We start from the raw sequence: 16,922 nt of genomic DNA on the forward strand, positions 1-16,922 counted from the left end.
CTTTCATCATTCATTCAACATTCTTACTTCTCACAAACTTGTATCGCTTCTTATCACCTATATTGTTAGTTTCCTTCATCTATTTCATCAAAGATTACCTATTTTCTTATGTGCAATTTTCCTATGGCATCTAAAACCAAAAAAAGTGTTGGAATAAGAAGGAGTCCTTTAAGGGAGGCTTCTAGTTCATCAATTAAGTCCTCATTCAATTAGAATTTTATGAATCTTGGTGCTAAGAAAAGGTATGAAGCAAATTTTGCTCATAGGGAGATTAAGCATGACAAGTGTAATATCTCTTGAATTTTTCCAATCTATTGAGTTTCTTTATCTGCATGTATTTAAAGATTTTGGCTAAATGAATTATATGTGCATGGATGAAATAGTTTATGAGAATCTAGTCAAGGTGTTTTATAGTAATGCTACATATATTGAGATTAAAAGGACTGAAAATAGATATTATCTTGATAGGTTCAAAACTTTTGTGATGGGTAGAGAGATTATGGTTAATAAGTAATTGTTGGCTGAAACTTTTATACTAGATGATGATGAGGACACAAACACTATGTGTGAAATGTTAGATTTAGCTCAAGATATCTTTAGGAATGAAAACTTGAGAATTGCTCTTACATAGGCCACTAAACTCTCTACGTATGATAAATTATTACACCTTATAATTACTCATGTTTTGGCACCATTTGGCACCAATTATTCAACTATTAGGAAACAAGATTACTGGTAGATGTACAAGATCAAACATAAAGAGAAACTTAAACTTGTGCACTTTATCTTTAATAACATAATGAGAGTAGTTCAAAATAGAGATTAAACTTTAGTGTATGATTTTGCTATAAGTAATCTATTGAAGAAATTGGGTATTAACATTAGAAGTGATAGAGAGATTGTATTTAATGACCCATTTAGTATTTTTGGAGTTTATACTTTGCATGGTATGGATTATATATAAAATACAGTTAGTTTATGGATTAGAAATACAAAAATTAGGGTTGTGCAAGAAGAATAAGAGCATGATGTTCTTGGTATTTCTGATGTACCTCAATAAGAACTCTCTAGTCCACCATTTGATACTTAAGGTGCATTACAAATTATGATGGTTCAAATGAATAGCTTGTGCTCTATGGTTGGAGACATGAATTTAAGGCTTGAAATTTTAGAGTTAAATCAGAATGCCATGATTGAAGAAATTTGTCAAATGAGGACTGAGATGAACTAGCACTTCCACCATTTCCCACCTTATCTTTCTCTTTAATGATCTACCTTGGTGCCATGCCTTGGATGTTTTCCCTACATATTTATCTTTTTAAGTTTTAATTTTCTTAAAGACATTTTGCATTATGTTTTTAAACCTCGTTATTTGACATTTATATTAATGATGTATGCATTTTATTTTCATAGTGGCATTTGGTGTATTGCATTGGAATTGGTTTAAATTTGATGTTATGTGAAAATTGGTATATTGATTGATTTACTATGGCATTGAGTTGTGGAATTAAGTTGATTTGATTTGAACATATATTGAGCTTATTATTGCTTTGAATTGATTGTCATATTACTTTGATTGTCTTGATTTTTTTGAAATGACAAAAAGGAAGAGAAGTAATGAAATGAAAAATTCTTGTTGAAACAAGGTTTACAACAAAGGGTCATTTGATGACTTGCTCATATGTTATAGAGGGAGTAATTCTAAATGGATATATAGATATTGCCTTATCTATTAATGATCTTGATATTGATAGTTATATTCTTGTTCTTAGCTTGTTTAAATTTTTTTTATGCTAAAAGTGAAGGGAAGCCTACTTTTCAAATGGAAAAATGTTTTTAAAGCAAATTTTTTAGTTGGTTTTGTCATATCAAAAAAGAGAGATTGTTGGCCTTAAATTGATAAAAGTTTTTGAATTGATAAAGCAAAAATTTTCCTAACATGAATCAAATTTATTTTATCTCAAATTGAACATTTTTTCAACTTCTATCTTGCCAAAAATTATTTTTGAACTAAAGCAAAACATGTTTTGGAAACAAAAATAGACTTTTGGACAATCTGGGATAGAATTGATTGATCCCCTAAAGGGAGGGATCGATTATTTCACATGACCTAATCGATCCCCTAGCTAAAGTGATCGATCCATTTTTCTTCTAGCAACTTATCTTGTGCAAGTTTTTCAAAAATCAATCCATCCCCTTTTTGTAGAGATCGATTGGCTAGGTTTTCTATGTAAACTGATCAATCCTTTCTTTAAAGGGATTGATCCATTTTCTATATAGAAGCAAAATGGGTTTTAAAATTTGTAGAAGGAATCGATCCCTCTACATAAGGGATTGATCACCTGGGATAAGGGATTGATCTAGTCCTTCACCTGATCAATCAGGTAGTTTGATAATGCACAAAATTGGTCTTGATTTCCACTGACCCAATCGATCTCCTATATGAGGGGATCGATTCTCTGGTGCCCAAAAAGTCCAACGACTATTATTTTGTCTAAAATTTTGCAAGTTTCAAGCATTAAATGCAAGCAACAACTATCTTACTCTTTCAATGTATAAATAAAGGTTTTCCATTGCATTTGAAGAGAATGAAAAAGCTGAAAAAACTTGTTGCTTTTATCTACCATCCTCTTCAAGCATCAAATAGTATATTAGTGTAAGAAAAGTGCATAAATTCTTGTTGTATCAGATTTTCTTTTGATACTCTTATTAATTTTGATTTGTACTTCAAATTAGCAAACACCCAACTTTAAAGAGGTTTTTTGAATTTTTAAAACACTCAAAAGCTTGTATTGTGAGGTTGTGAGATTAAAGGGAATGATAACCCTTAAAAGAATATGGTATTGATTATATAGAACTTTAAAGAGCTAGGTTGTAACATTCAATATATAGTGGATTAAACTTTTTGGTAAGTGAGGCTAAGGGAGAGAACATAGGTGCTTAATGGAAGGGCCGAACTTCTATATATTTCGGTGTTTGATTTTTTATCTCTATCTCTTACTTTAAGATTGTTAATATACTCATTTGTTGTGTTAATTTGCTTAGAAAAATTAATTTGTAAAATTTGTGCTTATTGGATATTGAATTTTGAAAAATTTATTATCAACCAATTCACCTCTCTCTTTGTTTATTTTAAGTCTTTAAGCTAACAAATCTTAATAACATGAAGTAAATAAAGCTCAATAATTTACTCAAATAGATTATTACAATTAATAAAAAGATTTCATAGATTTCGTAATTTTTCTTAGTTTTTCTTTTAAAACTTCAACTTTAAATAATAAGAATCAACATGTTACTTTTTTAAAAATAAAAATATGGCATATATTCACCTTTAAGAGATTAACTCGATTGTAGTCTCCGATTTTAAATTCTCAACTTGATTTTTCATACTTTTTAACCCTAAAAAAGGTAAGAAAAAAGAGCTTAGTTTTTTTTTTTTTCTGTTTTACGATAACTAAGTTTTCTTTAATAAAATATCTCAGCTACTTTTTATTTTTAATAATTAATTTATTAATAAACTAATGGGTTTTGGTAATAGTTTAGTTCAATTATAATTTGGGTTGGGATATTACATAGGCGTGGTTATAAGAAACTCTGAAGGAGAATTGGTGGGCAAAGAGGGAAAAGAAGTAGCAGTGCATGATGCTGCAGAGGCTGAAGCATTAGCTGTGAAAGAGGGAGTGGTGCACGTAGTAAAATGAGGATTAGGAAGATAATTATGGAAATAGATTCTAACATTGTGTACAATGGACTGAGGCAGAAGGAAAGCATGAGGAACTGATGAGTAGTCCCAATGGTAAAAGACATAGAAGGAATGAAGGGAAATTTGAAGGATTCAAAGTTAATTGGATCAGCAGATCTATAAATGCAGCAACGGATTGGGTTGGACACCAATTCAAAAGGAAAATAAGCATGTCAAACTGGGTTAATCAATCCCATTTTCCTTGTTGAACATTTTAAGTAGGATGGTTTGCCAGCACCATCTTGACAAAAATGAAACTAAATATTTTTTGAAAGTCAATTTTTACAGAATTGCAATAAACACGATAACAATAATAGTTCCCATTAAGTCCGCAATTGCATTGGATTTAAATCTGTGATTATAACAGACTTTCTAAGCATGGCTATGAAGAGCACAACTGTATGAATGGCTGCAAACCATGATTCTAAAAAGTTATTAGTATGCTCTTTCAAACACCAAAGGCACATAAAAAAGGTAGATCGTCCAAAAGTTCATCAAAAAGGAAAACGGAGCGAAGGTATGGCCATTTTCAAAAGGACAATATGACATTGCCATGGTATGAAAAAAGATCAGACCACAACAACGGAAAGTGGGATGGCAGAAACTAATATGGTTCAAATATCACATCTCAAAACATTCACTAATAACGTGGATGGCGATCTTAAATAGGCTTCCGATGAAGGATAGGTTGTGATCATGGGGAATGAGAATTGATAGTAGATGCAACTTATGCCACAATGAAGATGAAACAAGAGACCATGTTTACTTTGAGTGTGTCTATACAAAAGAAGTTTGGCAAAAGATCCTTCAGCTATGCAACATTGATAAAAGCGTAGGAAATTGAGACACAGAACTAAGCTGAGCGGAAAACAGATTAAAAGGAAAAGCTTTGATCTCAATTTTATTGAGAATTACCTAGAACGCATGTATATATTTCATATGGGGGGAAAGGAATCAAAGGATATTCAAGCAAAGGAAGATGACAACTGCACAAATGGTGGACAAAGTCAAGAAAATTGTAAGGTACAGCCTGCGTGAATTGAAACATATTGCAGGAGATATGATAAATAAAAAACTTAGAAAAGATTAGAATCTGAATGTAGAATTTTCAGAATAAGCTGTTAACGAATTATTTTTTCTCTGTTTGTTAAGTTGTAGAATAATTATATTGTAGTAGATTCCTACCGACTTTGAATGAATAAAAATTCAGTTTATCCAAAAAAAAAAAAAAAACACCAAAGGCACATTAGCCGTCATGCCTAAGAGAGCAATACCAAGCATCTTTGCAGGTAGTGGCTGAGGGCGTGAGCTTTTAACAAGGGAAGTGCGTGGCAGGGCAGCCCTCGCATCAACTTTTCCCCCCAAAATAAGTAATAACTTCCATTAGCAAATGGAATGATGCCATTAATCACTTTTTATGGCTTCAAGTCCTTTTCTCCTTTCAAAAATCTCACACCCTTTTTATTCGCTTTGTTCTCTTTATCCCACAAAAATCACATTGTTAGACTTTGCAACGGTACTATCAATTAAGTTTCCCGCCACCTCATTCAAATTTCTCAAACACTTCTCTTCAAATGATAATTCACTCATCTTTCACACCTTCAATTTCGATTCCTTCTATTCTAATTTAATCGACAATTCGACCCAGAAAACCAACTTAACCCAAATCCATGCTAAGTTACTCCTCCTTGGTATTCATCAAAATGGTTTTCTAATCACAAAGCTCATTAATTCAGCTGTGAAACTTGGAGAAATCAGTTATGCACGTAAAGTGTTCGATGAATTTCCTGAGCCAGATGTGTATTTATGGAATGCAATCATTAGAGGTTATTCTAAGTATAGTATGTTTGCTAATGCTATTGAAATGTATTCAAGAATGCAAGTTCTATGGGTTAGTCCTGATGGTTATACACTGCCTCATGTCCTTAAAGCTTGTGGTGGATTACCGGGTTTTGAAATGGGGCGAAGAGTTCACGGGCAGATATTTAGGCTTGGGTTTGAAAAGGATGTATTTGTTCAAAACGGGGTGGTTGCTTTTTATGCGAAATGTGGGAAAATTGCAAGTGCCAAGGTTGTTTTTGATGGGTTAAAGTTTAGGAATGTTGTTTCTTGGACTTCCATGATTTCGGGGTATTCTCAGAATGGACTGCCTATAGAGGCTTTGAGCGTTTTTGATGAAATGCGGGAAACGGGTGTAATGCCAGATTGGGTTGCTCTTGTTAGTGTTATTAGGGCACATACAGATGTTGAGGATCTGGATCATGGGAAATCTATCCACGGCTTTGTTATTAAGACAGGGCTTGAATTGGAGCCTGACTTGCTCATTGCGCTGACTGCAATGTATGCCAAATGTGGGCAAGTAAGGGTTGCCAGATCCTTTTTTGATCAAATGAAGGTTCCTAATTTGATATTGTGGAATGCCATGATCTCTGGTTATGCAAAGAATGGTTATGCTGAGGATGCTGTAGAACTTTTCCGTGAGATGATTTCTAACAATATCAGAACAGATTCCATAACGGTCAGGTCTGCTGTTATAGCTTGTGCACAAGTTGGTTCTGTTGAGTTAGCTAGATGGATGGACAATTATATCAGTAAAAGTGAGCATACAGATGATATTTTTGTCAACTCAGCTCTTATTGATATGTTTGCAAAATGTGGAAATGTTGATATGGCCCGCATGGTCTTTGATAGAACACTTGATAAAGATGTTGTCATGTGGAGTGCCATGATTGTGGGATATGGATTGCATGGTAGGGGACGGGAAGCCTTAGACCTGTACCAATTGATGAAGCAAGCAGGTGTCTGCCCTAATGATGTCACTTTTCTTGGACTTCTCACAGCTTGCAACCATTCAGGTCGTGTAGAAGATGGATGGCAACTTTTCCACAGCATGAAAGACTACGGAATTGAGCCCTGCCACCAACATTATGCTTGTGTGGTTGATCTTCTTGGGCGTGCTGGTTATCTAGATCAAGCTTATGATTTTATTATGAATATGCCAATAGAACCAGGTGTATCAGTGTGGGGAGCACTTCTAAGTGCTTGCAAGATTCATCGCCATGTGACACTTGGAGAATATGCTGCAGAACGGCTTTTCTCACTAGAATCTTATAATACAGGGCATTATGTACAGCTCTCCAATCTCTATGCTTCTTCCAGAATGTGGGATCGTGTTGCAAAGATACGAGTTTTGATGAGGGAGAAGGGACTAAGCAAGGACCTGGGATATAGTTTGATTGAGATAAATGGGAAACTTCAAGCATTTCGTGTAGGAGACAAATCACATCCACGATCTAAGGAGATTTATGAGGAACTTGAGTCATTGGAGAGAAGGTTGAAGCAAGCTGGATTCATTCCACATACAGATTCTTCCTTGCATGATTTGAATTATGAAGAGATCGAGGAAACCCTTTGTAATCACAGTGAAAGGTTAGCAATTGCCTTTGGCTTAATAAGTACTGCACCAGGAACTACACTTAGGATAACAAAGAATCTGCGGGCATGTATTAATTGTCATTCAGCCACCAAGCTTATCTCAAAGCTTGTTAACAGGGAGATAGTTGTGAGGGATGCAAACCGTTTTCATCATTTTAAAGATGGAGTTTGTTCTTGTGGAGATTATTGGTAAGAAGCACAATCAGTGTTCTTGTGGAGATTATTGGTAAGAAGCACAATCAGTTTGGATTTATCATGAGCATTATGATCTATTCAGCTAATCTAGATGAAGGCAGTTTGTAAACGTTTCATGGCATTTAGCTTGTATTGGATATGAAAATGAGAAAAATCAGGTTACTTGCATGAATTCATTTTGGTCTAATGACTGTGATACACAATGAATTTAAGGGTGGCCCTCCTCTTCCTTGAATTTTCTTTTGAGCACTTCTAGAAGATTTTGATGGGCAAATATTCCTAACAAGATTTGATTTGAAAGGAGAGTTCAGTTCACTTCCTACAGCATCATATGCCAGATTTCATTTTCAAATCACAGGAAAGAAGGATGCCTTTGCATGGTGCAGCTTGCAGGCAAGTGATACTATGACAAAAATGTAAATTAGTATGTTTAACATGAATCTTGGGTGGGTTTATTTGATTTAACTAGTATCTATGATCTTTGGATAGGAAATGACATTCATAATTAATATTGCTAAAAGAGTTAGAAATTCATATTGAATGAGATAAAAAGTACTTTTGAATTTAATGGAACTGACACTAACAACTTTACATTGTTAGTGAAGTTGGAATATGTCTGTGTTATGTATAAACATTGATAATGCTAATTAACTATTTTCGCATGCCTTTCTCATAAAATTTTGCAATAAGAAGCTTCTTTGGCCAAGATTAAAAAATGACTAAAACAAAAAGTCTCATGTGGAGGAGATCAACATATATAGTGATATAGTACCTGTTAGAAACCTAGAAATTCATTTCATGACTGCATGCTATATATCTTTAAACTATAGAAAGATTATAGCGAATCACATAATTGTACCCAAAAAAAAAAAAAAAAGAAGAAAATAGTGGATCACATAATATCTCTAGAAAGAATATGTTTGTCTTTGCCTTTGTATAACTTGTTCAATAAGTTGAAAATCTCAACCCATGGTTCCTGGTCATTATTCTTCAGCAGTTGAAAACCTATAAGAACTTTTGGGTGGCTATGGATTCCAACGCCAAAGATTGGCATTTATGGTGGTTTGCCGTTTTTCTGGTAGACTTGTTGAATTAATAAAGTATTTAATATCCACCCAAGGTTGAAATTCCCATGGAAAGGAAAGATACGGTTGATTTCCTTGACCTTTGAAGTAGGGAATTAGTCCATCCTAATAACTCTTTATTCCCCCAAAAGTTCAGGCTACAGTTACCAGATGCCAAACATATGCTAGTGTCATAGTATTGGTTAATAACAAATTAAATTAAGCTGGCATTGAGAAAAAGCTGAAGATTAGTGCACTTATAAGTGGATGAATTGATTAGTTGTGATTAAGATCGTATGATAATTTAAAAGATTGCAGATCAACCTGAAAAGTAAAAAAGCAATTGAAGGAAAAGATGGAATTTTGGATTTGATCAACTTCCTGAAGCAAGTAGAGGTGGTTGTCCTTATAAATACTGGATGCAGCCTCATATTTTGGTATGGCTAAGTACAATATATAATTAGTGAAGTAATGTTTCTTAAGAATGGAGAAGTCTTTAAGTTCCCTCAAAGGCTTCCAATATTCTAAGCCATTGTCAACTTCAGATGCAGGAATGTTGGAAGTCTTCGAGGGGAATTGAAGACTGACTCTTTGCCCTTCGTGATCCTTCTGTCCTGGTGAGTGATTGTTTGAAAATTTTTTTTGCCTCTTTCTTAATGGAACTGCAAACACAAGATTGGTCTAAACATGTGCTTGTTTCTCAGTCTTGACTAGTTGTCTCGAACTCCTGTTTGTCATATCTCAAAATATATGCATAGCCAGTTTGAACTTATTTTCTGTTCCATGACAACAAACCCAACTACTGGATGTGGTATGCATTTCTACTTGTATTTTTTTATACATCTAGTAATATATTTTGGAGACTTGGAATTTAGTTTCCCTTTTGATACATGTTTCTTGAGCTGTGAATGGTAAATTTAGTTCATCTTCCCAGTAAGTGGTCAAAGTTATGTTTTCAGATAATGTGACAAGTATGTTTACCAAAACAAAACTTTTAAGATTGCAATGGCTCACACCAGGTGGAAAGGACCTAGCCAATGCTATATCTTTAATGGCCTGGAAAAGAGACAATGTTTTTAGTTTATGATCTGTCTTCGGCATTATTTTAGTGCTAATATATTCTCGCAGCTATGAGTCTATGACATGCTGTTACCTTCCAGAAGACAAAAACTATTTAGATTGTTTATTTAGTGTCTTGCTAGACTCAACAACATGAGATGGATACTGGGGGAATAGTAATCACAAGGTTGCACAAGCAAGGTTGAGTTGCACTCTTTATCTTGAGTTTGGCTCATGACTAGTCTTTGAAAATCTTAGAAATGATTTTCTTTTTTAGTAACAAAAACTTAACATATTAAGAAGTTAAAATATAAAATAGTGTTCTCAAGAAACAAATTTAATTTATAAAATGGCCACAGAAGCGAACTTTATTGAGATTAATATCAATGTTTAAAGATTTTATCTATATGAAAATTTCCATTACTTGTATGTCAAGTAGCATTGCAAGTTGCAAATTTAAGATCTGGTGCTCCAAGGTGTAAATATCTGGTTGATTGCAGTTCTGAACTCAAGGTTTCAGATGCCAATTAGGTATTTTTTTCAAGAATTATTTCCCATTCTTTGTCCTAAAAATATACATGCAGTCAAAGTCATTTCAATCATGAATCCCTCTTGAATTGAACATAATATTGACCAACAGACCAAGTATGTTTATCAAAACTAATCTTTTGAGATAGCAATGTCTCACACCATGTAGAGAGCACCTGGCTAATGCTATATTTTTTATGGCCTGCAAAAGAGGAAAGAGACAATGTTTTTAGTTTATGATCTTTGTCCTCAGCATTATTTTAGAGCTACTTTGTTTTCTGCTGCAGAGTCTGGCATACTTTTACCTTCCAGAAAACAAATCATTTAGATTGTTTACTTAGTGTCTTGCTAGAATCAACAACATGAGATGGATGGTAGGGGTATACCGATCACAAGGTTTCACAAATAAGGTTGAGTTGCACTCTTTATCTTGAATTTGGCTTGTGACATGTCTGAAAATCTGAGAACTGATTTTTTTTTTTTTTTTTGGTTGAGCAACAAAACCTTTACATGTTAAAAGATTTCAACTGTAAAATAGTGTTCTCAAGAAACAAATTTACTTTATATATATTTATATATATGTTATATTGGCCATAGAAGCCGATTTTATTGATATTAATACCAATGTTTAAAGATTTTATTAATATTCGTCTTCAAACTTATGTGATAGAAATGGTTATTATAGCAGAAAATTTTCATTGCTTGTGAATCAAGTAGCAGTCCAAGTTGCAAACTTAAATCTGGTGGTCTCAGGCATAGATGTCTGCTTGATTGCTGATCTGAACTCAAGTTCTCATCTGCCAATTAGGTACTTTTTTCAAGAGTTATTTGTCTTTCTATTCTTTGACCCAAAATTATAAATGCTGTCAAAGTTATTTCGGTCACAAACCCTTCTTGACTTGAAAATAATATTGACCTAGTAATTTCTCTTATAAAATCTTGTAATATCTGACATTAGAATTATTTTCCCTTTACTTTGTAAATGTTATGTTTGGTAAATCCTCTTGATATTTTAGCCCTGTATCATTGTTTGGTGGAAGATCATGAAAGTGAAGCTGTGCATATATAAAAAAGAGGCCACCCAAGTTCAGATCAACCGATAATCATCAATCCTCAGTATATAATAATACATTTAACAAATGATTTCTCCTCTGTGTATCATCTATTCAAGCAGCAGTGTCATGTGGCTGGCAATTGGTTTCAAGAGACCATTGATGCTTCTACCTTGTAGGTTTGTTTTACAATGAGTTTTCTATTCTCAATCTTCAGTTGTTAAAAGGTATATCATTGTAGTTTGCTGCAGACAACATTTTGCTTGGGCATCAGCCATGGGGCGATTATTGAGGTTGATTGCTACAAGGGTTTCTTGGTGCTTTAAATAGCATATTGTGCTATAGGTTTCACATACAGAAATGTTTACATGAGCACATGGATAGTGACCAAGAAAATAGAGAAAGAAAAAAAATCTAGAAAATTCATGGTAGCTAGGTATTTGATCTAATGAAACACCATCCATTTCCTTGGATCTTCTTTTCAGTACTTTGAGAAGATTTGATTTAGGGTGAAATTCAGTTCAGCTCTTGCTGCATATAATGCTAGATTTCATTTTCAACCAAAGGAAAAGAAGCATGCATACCTTTGCATATATTTGGTAGAAATGGGAGGTACAAGGGGAAACCATCCTTGGACCTGAATCCTCCTAACCAAAGCTGATTAACTGCTAGCCTAAGCTTGGGTAACTCAAAATACTGCAAAAATGAACTGTAAATCAGTATGTTTAACTGGAAATTTGTTAGGTTTCTGTGATCTGAATAGCATCCATTTTAAAAAAGGAAAAAATAAAAAAAAAAAAAGAAAGAAAATGACTTGCATCCATAATTTTTTTGGTCTTTTAGGTTATTACTAGAAAGAAAGGTTTGAAATGTTTAAACAGAGCAGAATTGAAAAAACAATAAATTTAAGATAAACTAAGATAAAAAGATTTTATATGTTGCATTGTTATAAAAAAGGAATATTAGCCTTTGTTCTGTGAACCAACACCAAGAGGGTTAAATTATGTTATTAAAATAAATTAAATAGTTAATTTTACCTAGCTAGTAAAATTATAAAAATACCATCAATTCTAAAGTTATCTTATTTATCACAAGTTATAGTGGTTGATGGAGTAGCTATAGGAAGGACATTTCACAATGTTATAAATGGCCTGGTTCATAATCCAATAGTGTTGGAAGCGTCAATAAAATCGATGTTTGACTATTTTTTGTTCATGACAAATTTGAAAAGTTAAATTTCTCTTGCTTTCAAAACTTTGTCTATCTTAATGCTACTTTTAATGGAATTATTGGTAGCATTACGCCACAAAATAGGTGTGCTATCATCACTCAAATACCTCGATTTGAGTTTTAATAATCTAACTGGTGAGTTCCATCTTCACTCGGAAAACTCACTAAATTAAAGGTTTTGAATGTTTCCTATAATTTGATTGAAGGTTATATCCCCCTAGAATTGGGAAACTTGAAGAGATTGGTGTCTTTATAATTTGACCATTGTAGAATTATAGGTTCAATACCTTCCACCCTAGGAAACTTAACCAAATTAAAAATTTTGGACTAGAGTCTTAACCAAATAAATGGGACACTCCCTCCAACTTTTGGTGGTTTGATCAGTTTGGAATTTTTGGACTGCATTTCAAACAAGAGTAGTGGTTTCGTTCCACCAAAAATAGGTCACTTGATGAATTTGTCTAAATTAGTTCTTATTAATAATGACCTTGTAGGTTCGATCCCATTTTCGTTGTGTTATTTAGTGAATTTGAGCTATTTGTTCCTAGATTTTAATCTTTTACATCGTGCAATCCCTTGTGGAATAAGGAACATGAACTTGATTGAATTACATCTCTATAATAGCAAGTTAACGAGCCTGATTTTTTCGTCACTTACTAGTCTATCCAATTTGAACATTTTGTACCTTGACTCAAATTTTTTACATGCATGGTCCAATTCCTCATGAAATAGGAAATATAAAGAATTTGGTCAAGTCTTGCTCATAATTGTTTAGAAAGTCCATTACCCTTAGAAATAAGGAATTTGACAGCTTTGAGATAATTGGAGCTCTCTAAAAACAAATTGACCAGACCCATTCCAGATCAATTTGGGGTTCGCTCAAATTTACAAGAATTGTATTTGGGAAAAAACCATTTAAATAGAACTATTCCTTTACAATTCTTTGAATGCTTAGATGTTCTTGATTTAAGCCATATCTTCATAAGTGCAGAACTATCTCGGTAGCTAATGATTTCATACTTAAAGGTCTTGGATCTTAGCTACAACCTAACATGACCAATCCTTAAATATCTCCTTTCCTTGGAAAGTGTCAATTTGTCATATAATTCTCTAAAGGGTCTAATTCTTGAACTTGCAAGTTACTACTTCCCACTTGAGTCATTCAAGGGACATAAGGATTTGTGTGGAAACATTACAAGCTTTTTTGCTTGCCATCAATCTCACACGCATGTTCGAAAAGCTTGCAAAATCATTCTTCCTATCATTATTTTTATTGTGTTCATATAAGGTGGAGTCGTGTTCTCCTTCAAATGTAGACGCAAAATGATAAATCTGGTTTGAAGGCAATAGGAAAGGGAGGTTTTTTCTCACTATGGAACTATGATGGGAGAATTGCATATGAAGACATCATTGAAGTAACAAAAGACTTCATCATTCGATATAGGTGCATTCATTCTTGACAGTATTCACTAGTTCTCTTAAAATTGTTATCACAGAGTTTTTTTCTTTTAAAAAGATCATTTACAATCATGGAAAGAAATCATGTAGGTTTTTGTTCTTAAAGAAACTTAAACTCCTCCAATGAAACAAAAGAAGTTTTAATATTTACAAATCACACCTAATTCATGGCAACATGTTGTAATGCTCAAACATTAAAAGCCATTCACTATGTACAAGACTAAAGAGAGCCATATTGCACCTTGAAACAATGAGACATTTACATATCTTTATTCATGAAAGAGTGAGATAAAGTAATGCATGCATGAATCGTTTACATGAACAACAAAAATTTATGTAAAAATGCATGTATGTAATGCATGATGAAATGAATATGAACCTAGATCATGTAACAAGAAGATTCCATCTCAAAATATCATCCATTTTTTTTATGCAAACACAATTTTTCAACAAGAACACAAATATGAACAAATAGAAGTCAAGACAAAACAAGTTCCTTCTTGTGTTTTTATCTTGGGTTATATTCTAAATAATAGGAGGATATGGTTCTAACTTAGGGTTGGCTTTTTAGTGTTCACTACATAATTGTTTTAGATTCATACAAACTAACAAGTTCCAAAATTACTCCTCATTGTCGTCCACACAAGACTAGTAAGACATCACAATCTTTACCCATAATATACTACCAGCAAAAAAAAAAAATGTTCAATTTGAATGAGTATTTTACTAGCCATTACAGAGGTTAACACCTCACAAAGTATAAGTATTTTACCCCATTTTAAAAGGAATAGAGTCTGGGTGTAGGGCTTATATTATGCACTTGCATATGCAATTTGTGTGAAGGAACAACTTATAAAATGCCCTACAATTATTTACATAAATAAGTAAATAGCAAAATAGAAATTAATATACAATAAAGAGAAATCAAGACCATTCGATAAAAACATAGGATAATATAAAATCAATTATTGGTTTGACTCTTGAAAGTCCCTAGTGAAGTCGATAAACTGTCATAATGTGTAAGTCCTAAAATTCAATCATTAGACACAAAATTATGAAGTCACCATCAATATTTTTAAACTAGGTGTGATTTTCCATGTGGAATCTTTCCTTTTAAGGATATCTTAAACTTGACTAAGAGTTTTTTAAAGAATATGTTTTGGTATGTGAAACAAAACTAAATTCAGAAGTTCGCTTACGTGTGGTGAAAATTTTAACACCCCCCACAATGCCTATCCTAAAGATGATACCAATTAATAATATATTATACTAACATTGGTCTTAATTAAATGGTCTTATTTATTTATCTTTTTTGTTTTATTAATTTAAATTTATTTTATAACAATTTTTTATTGGAAAGTTAATTCAAAATTTTCTTATTCTTGGAATTTTCAAGATAATCACTTTCGTGTTCCTTTCTTAATTCCATCATTGGCACTCAATTTACAATTACAATTTAGTTAAATTTACTTTAGGAAAAAATAAATAAAATTTCATATATTGGAAAATTTCCAAAAAATCCTCCTAATAACCTTGGAAAAATTTATTTTACAAAATTCCTCAATTAGAAATTCTCAAAGTGATCAGCTTCATGTTCCCCTCTTAGTTCCATCATTAGAAATTTTATTTACTTTTAAGTTTAAATATATTTTAATTGAACAAAAATTAAGAATTCAAAATTTTCATGTGTAAAAAAAATTAAATATATAAATAAATAAACAAAAATATATGCATAAAGAAATAAACAAATAATAAAGTATGATACTTATAACTTGGAAATGATAACAATAATCGAATAATTAAAATGAAAAACCAATGGTTTAAGACTTTTACCTTAGGTTTCATGTAAGACAAACTATCCATAGTTCAAAAGTAATCACTGACAATTTTTTTATTTTTTTATTTTGTTTCTTCAAAACATCCATATGTTGCTATTTATATCTCTCCTTTTGCCAATTCAAATATCCCAAAGAAATTTTCAAAGAATTGAGATCGAAAAAGCCTTAAAGAATAAACCCACAGCCAAGCAAACCCAGAAAACAAATATAACTACTTTTAAAAACTTTTGCAACTTTGTGTGTTTTGCTTATCAATTGCTATTGATCCTTATGTGTGCTTGTGTGGGTTCTTTAAATACGGACCTAATCCTAAATCAAATGGAATAAAAACTTCATCTGATTTACTTTCACAAGGATTTGGGTTATAGAGTTTAACTATAATCTTATTTGAGTCTCTCCCAAATTCAAGTCAAACACATTATACTTTTGATTAGGATCTTAATCCCAACTAAGAGTGTAACAAGACTATTAATTTGAACATAATTTAGAATTTTAATTCTTTTTCAAACCTAACTCATTCCTTTTGTAATTTTGATATCTCTTTTTTTTTTTAAAAAAAAACCAAAATAAAATAAAAAATAATGGAAATAAAATAAAATAAAATAAAATAAAATAAAATTTTAAAAATAATTAAATCTAACTAAAACCTTGGACTAAATAAGATGTCTACAAGTGACATAATTTTGGGTCTTAAGTGATCAATTGGCCCTAGTATGGGTTATAAACCCAAACCAAGGTCCATTTTCATTTTATGTTATGCTTTATCTTTTATTATTATTTTGTTATTCATTCTTAAAAAATTAAAAAAATTTATTTTGTTATTCATACCACACCTCATAAGGTTGTTTATGGACAACCAGCTTTGGTGCATTTACCTTATTTGGCTAGGGATTCCCTTATTGGAATAGTGGATAGGAGCTTACAAACTAGGGAAGCAACCATAAGGAAGTTCAAGTTTTATCTTTAAAGAGCTCAAGTGAGGATGAAGAACTTAGCTAATAAAATGAGGTCTAATAGAGAATTTGAACCTGGATTTTGGATTATGTGAAATTACAGCTATACAGGCAAAGAATTGTCATGAATAAAAGCTACTTAAAGTTATCTACCAAGTATTTTAGTCTATTTCTGATGGTCCAAAAAATGGCAAAGGTTACTTACAGGTTACAATTACCATCAAGGTCAAGAGTACATCCAACTTTTCATGTGTCTCAATTGAAGAAACACAAAGGAGTTATTTCAACAAAATCTCAACTTCCTTTGATTGGGGATTGTCATAATATATAGATCTGTGTACCTATCGCTAAACATAAATTAGAGGAGT

The 16,922-nt window shown here is 32.3% G+C and overlaps 1 protein-coding gene across 1 annotated transcript; it reads left to right on the forward strand.

Annotated features, from left to right (window-relative positions):
- The first annotated feature begins 4,282 nt into the window (after positions 1–4,282).
- MEF22 (mitochondrial editing factor 22) lies at positions 4,283–11,559 on the forward strand. The gene has a single exon (XM_089752483.1). It carries the CDS (start codon positions 5,160–5,162, stop codon positions 7,368–7,370), a length of 2,211 nt encoding a protein of 736 aa, XP_089608609.1. The 5' UTR covers positions 4,283–5,159; the 3' UTR covers positions 7,371–11,559.
- The last annotated feature ends 5,363 nt before the right edge of the window (positions 11,560–16,922 follow it).

This window comes from Durio zibethinus, chromosome 23 (genome assembly GCF_047325235.1).
Source record: "Durio zibethinus cultivar Kanyao isolate XHJ-2024 chromosome 23, ASM4732523v1, whole genome shotgun sequence".
NCBI classification, from domain to species: Eukaryota; Viridiplantae; Streptophyta; class Magnoliopsida; order Malvales; family Malvaceae; genus Durio; species Durio zibethinus.